We start from the raw sequence: 4,036 nt of genomic DNA on the forward strand, positions 1-4,036 counted from the left end.
TTTTTCTCTTCAAAGGAGAACATATTCAATTCTCATTACAGTGAAATTGAGTTGTATGCTATTTCAACCAAATATAAACGAAATGATTATTCATTTCATATTGGCTGTTCCGCCTCAGTGGGGATAATCCCCATCCATTAATATCCAAATGCGCGATTCAAGAAGAAGCTAATTACAGTTAAGTCCCTGAAATGGGAAAATGCTCAAAATCCACCGATTCAAACCTCATAAACTCTAGTTAACGTTTCCCATTACGGCTTTACACAGCTAAGCCTAAAAATAAAATACCAAGTGTCAGTTAAAACCTTCACCATGTCTTAAAAAACAGGAGAAAAGTGACGGTAAAGTTGCAGCGGTTCATTTATTAGCCAAAATATAGACTTTCTTGTACAATTTCGGATCACAAGTATATACATTTTCTTTACGTTATATACAAAACATTTCAACATCAAATCCTCACAGAGCTTACAAAAGAAAATGAGACTCACAGACTACTTGGCCTGATAGCATTAACATCAGCCATTGTACACAGGACATGCTTACAATGTAAGTATACAGAAGTGTGTTATTTTTATTTTACATTCCTTACACAAGTTAAAGTAAGAATTAAACAAAAAAGAGAGAAAACACTAGGAAGACGAGAGGGCGGATAATACCATGGCAGCTTCGAGTTGGTTCTGGGGCCTATGGGGATATAGAAGGTAATCATGAAAAACAGGGGGCCAATACAAAACTAAATGTGCAAGCAAATATTGAACACAACAATGTTTTTGAATTAAGCATTTTGAAATATCGCATCGACGCACTCGGAGAATTATTGGTTTGACATCTCGGTTTATTATTATTGCACAAGCACAATATATAAATCATGTTTAGACCACGGAATACCAAGTACCCGAGCGCGTGACTAGACAGTCATGCATGGACATAACGAGATATTTAAATGGGAAAATCAAAAGAAACAATAAAAGAAAAGAATGGACATATAATGTTAGATCTCCACTCTTACCGTCTTTGAACAGGGTGGAAGGCTGTTTTTAACTTTTTCTCAGCTTCCAAGGCACTAGATCTTTCTGAAATAATAAAGCCAATAAAACAAAAGAAAAGTAAAATCAATTAAAATGCCAAATTCGTTTTTACCTTTTTAAGCAGAGCCTTTTTATAAAGATTGAGATTTTTCATCCATTTGTTTAAAATAAAAAAAGTTTGCGGCCTAGAAATATCAAAACTCACACAATAACACTTTGAAAAGGCCACTAAAACATTTTCCACCATATACAATTTAACAGACTATTTTAAAAGCAGAAGATGAAAACAAAAATCATAAGTACTCTCCATCAGGGATTTGCGTTTCAAGTGTGAATCTTTTACTCGAATGTTTCAGCGTAGTAAGCAATTAAAATGGATTCAGAGAGAAGAAAATGTTGCGCGTCCAGTCTGTAAGTACACAGTAAGTACAGTCTAATAAAAAGCATTATTTTCAAAACTCCCCGCTTCTCAGTGTGCGTGACATGTACCTGTGACTGTGGACTCGGAGTTTTGACTCCTGTCCTCTGCTTGTCTGCTGTACAGGGCAAGGCCGTTTGCCGAAGCCTGGTTACTGAGTCCTAAGTAGTGGTTAGAGTTCAGCAAAGCGAGCTGGTGTGCGGTGAAACCCCGATTTGTCCAGCTCTGGATTTTCCCTACGGGACACGAAAGGAGTCTGTGAGGAGTGATGATCGTTTGAGCGGCGGACCCTACTGAAGTTGCGTTCATCAGAGGAGATTTTCGTGGATTGTCTGGGGTTGTTGCCGTCTCTGCCAAAGACCATATTTTAGGTTTTGGGGCCGGCTGTGGGTTATTTTCTGTGGGTGGAGAGTTGATGATGGCTTGGTTGAGTTTGACCGGCTCGGCGTTCGCCTGTTGGTTTTTCAGTTCTAAGTTGTTGTGATGATGGTGATGGTGAAAGTGCTCTGCGCGGTCACCGTGAACAACTTTACCGTCTTTCGCCATCGCTTTTAACAACCTTTGTTCTGGCCCTTGTAAATCCTCAAAGCCGTCTGAAATTTCTGAATCGCTCCTACCGTCCAGTTTCAAGTCAGAATGCAGTTCATCCTGCTCGTCTAAGTCGTCTTTATTCTCAATATTCTCCGTGTCAATATTCTCCAAATCGATTTCCTCCTCGTCCTCCCGTTTGTCGCCGTCCTCTCCCTCGTGGTCACTACCGTAAACATTTCCTTCTTCGTCTGTGCGACTCCGTGGGTTCCATGTCATCTTGTTCTCCTTCTTTAGCCTCCTCCTGGCATTGGCGAACCAGGTGGACACTTGAGTCAGGGTCATTTTTGTGATGATAGCAAGCATGATCTTTTCGCCTTTGGTGGGATACGGGTTTTTCCGGTGCTCGCTTAACCAGGCCTTGAGCGTGCTGGTGCTCTCCCTTGTGGCATTTTTGGGTCTGGACGGGTCACCGAATTGGTACTGACCATATGGGTAAAAAGCGGGATGATGGTGGGCAAATCCCGGATGTTGGACACCTGGACTGTCCTTCAGTTCGTATTGTGCCCCCTAAAAAAAAATCAAAACATGGATCAAGCATTAACTCGACTAACATTATTCTTGGCCTGCTACATTTGCTTGTAGTCATTTGCAGCCTTTCATTATATTGCTGCTGAATAATTTATGACTTTTTTCTAATTTTCTAATTTCCCTTATTTAATATTTACATTTTTTTGCGAACATGAAATGCATTATATTGATATATATATGTCGTATATATATATATGTGTGTGTGACAGTATGAAACAAATTAAAGTCACGCATTAAAACTCTTCAGCCTTAATTACTTGTTTTCATCCTGCAACCTTAAAACAATTGTGCAGCGATTTTATAATCACATAAATTAAAACCACAAGATGCACCTCGGTCATTTTTTTGTAGAGCAGCTCTTTTTAAAACTGATTTTGTATTTTCCAAACGGAGTTAAATGTATCTACAGTTTTTTTAGAACGACTGGTTTTTAAACAATGAAGTTTGAAAGCTGAAGTTATATTGCTTCTAACTCGCTATTTTCTGATTTTTTGTACATTTAAATTAAGACGAAAGAAAACATTACCAAGGAAACAGATATTTACTCACCAGCTGATTGAAAATGGATAGATCATTTGAATAAGGTAGAAAAGCTCCATAGCTTTGTGCAGCAGCGAAAGGTGATCCGTACATTGTAGAGAGAACATTGGATAGCGCTCCGGACGGGCTCAGGTCTGTCCCGGCTCGGGCACTGCCTATCCCCTGCCTGTCCTGCGGGTATATGGGTCGGATGTACTGATATCCCAGCTGTGGGAAAGACATTGTTGTGGAGAAAGTCTGCTGGAGTCACAAAAAGCGGCGAATCGCCCTCTCAGTGCGCACCACGATATCCACTTTACAAAGAGTACAAAGTGTCAGGGAAGTCTATATTTCCTCCGAAAGAGCCAGTGTAAACGATCCGATTGCGCTTTCCTCCCTTACTTCCCTATTGATCTGAATGGACTAAGGTCAGGTCCTTACAGATTGCTTTAGATTATTGGAACTCCTTTTTGTGATTGACATTTTTAGTCGTTCAGAAGCTCCTCCTATTTCTCAAGTCTCACCCCCAATTACAGTCTCTCTCTCGCTCGCTCGCTCGCTCTCCCTCTCTCTCTCTCTCTCTCTCTCTCTCTCTCTCTCTCTCTCTCTCTCTCTCTCTCTCTCTCTCCGCTCCTGCTCTCCGTCTGGATAAGAGCTCTGACGTCGCCATCTCTTATTTGAATGAGTTTCAAATCTCATTTTATGGCTCGCCAATCATTTCATTTGTTATTTGTTCGCCGCTTCAGTCCTTTCCCATTTCTTGTGTTAATTCAGAAAAATTTTGGTCATCCTCGAAATGGTAAATATTAAATTCTTGTTCTAGTTGAACTTCCCGCTGATCTTTTGTGTCTTTATTTTTCCACGCGTCTAACCACGTGAAATGAAGAGCATTAAACTTTTAATGGGAGAATATACAGATCATTTATTGCTTGCACTTGCAGAGTACTAAAGG

The 4,036-nt window shown here is 40.2% G+C and overlaps 1 protein-coding gene across 1 annotated transcript; it reads right to left on the reverse strand.

The window, feature by feature from the left end:
- Window positions 1–337: 337 nt before the first annotated feature.
- On the reverse strand, window positions 338–3,558 carry irx3a (iroquois homeobox 3a). The gene is made up of 4 exons (XM_079467756.1): window positions 3,115–3,558; window positions 1,518–2,544; window positions 1,010–1,073; window positions 338–684 (listed from the first exon to the last, which is right to left on the reverse strand). Exons 1-4 carry the CDS (start codon window positions 3,325–3,327, stop codon window positions 630–632), a joined length of 1,359 nt encoding a protein of 452 aa, XP_079323882.1. The 5' UTR covers window positions 3,328–3,558; the 3' UTR covers window positions 338–629.
- Window positions 3,559–4,036: the final 478 nt, after the last annotated feature.

This window comes from Barbatula barbatula, assembly GCF_947034865.1.
Source record: "Barbatula barbatula genome assembly, chromosome: 1".
NCBI classification, from domain to species: Eukaryota; Metazoa; Chordata; class Actinopteri; order Cypriniformes; family Nemacheilidae; genus Barbatula; species Barbatula barbatula.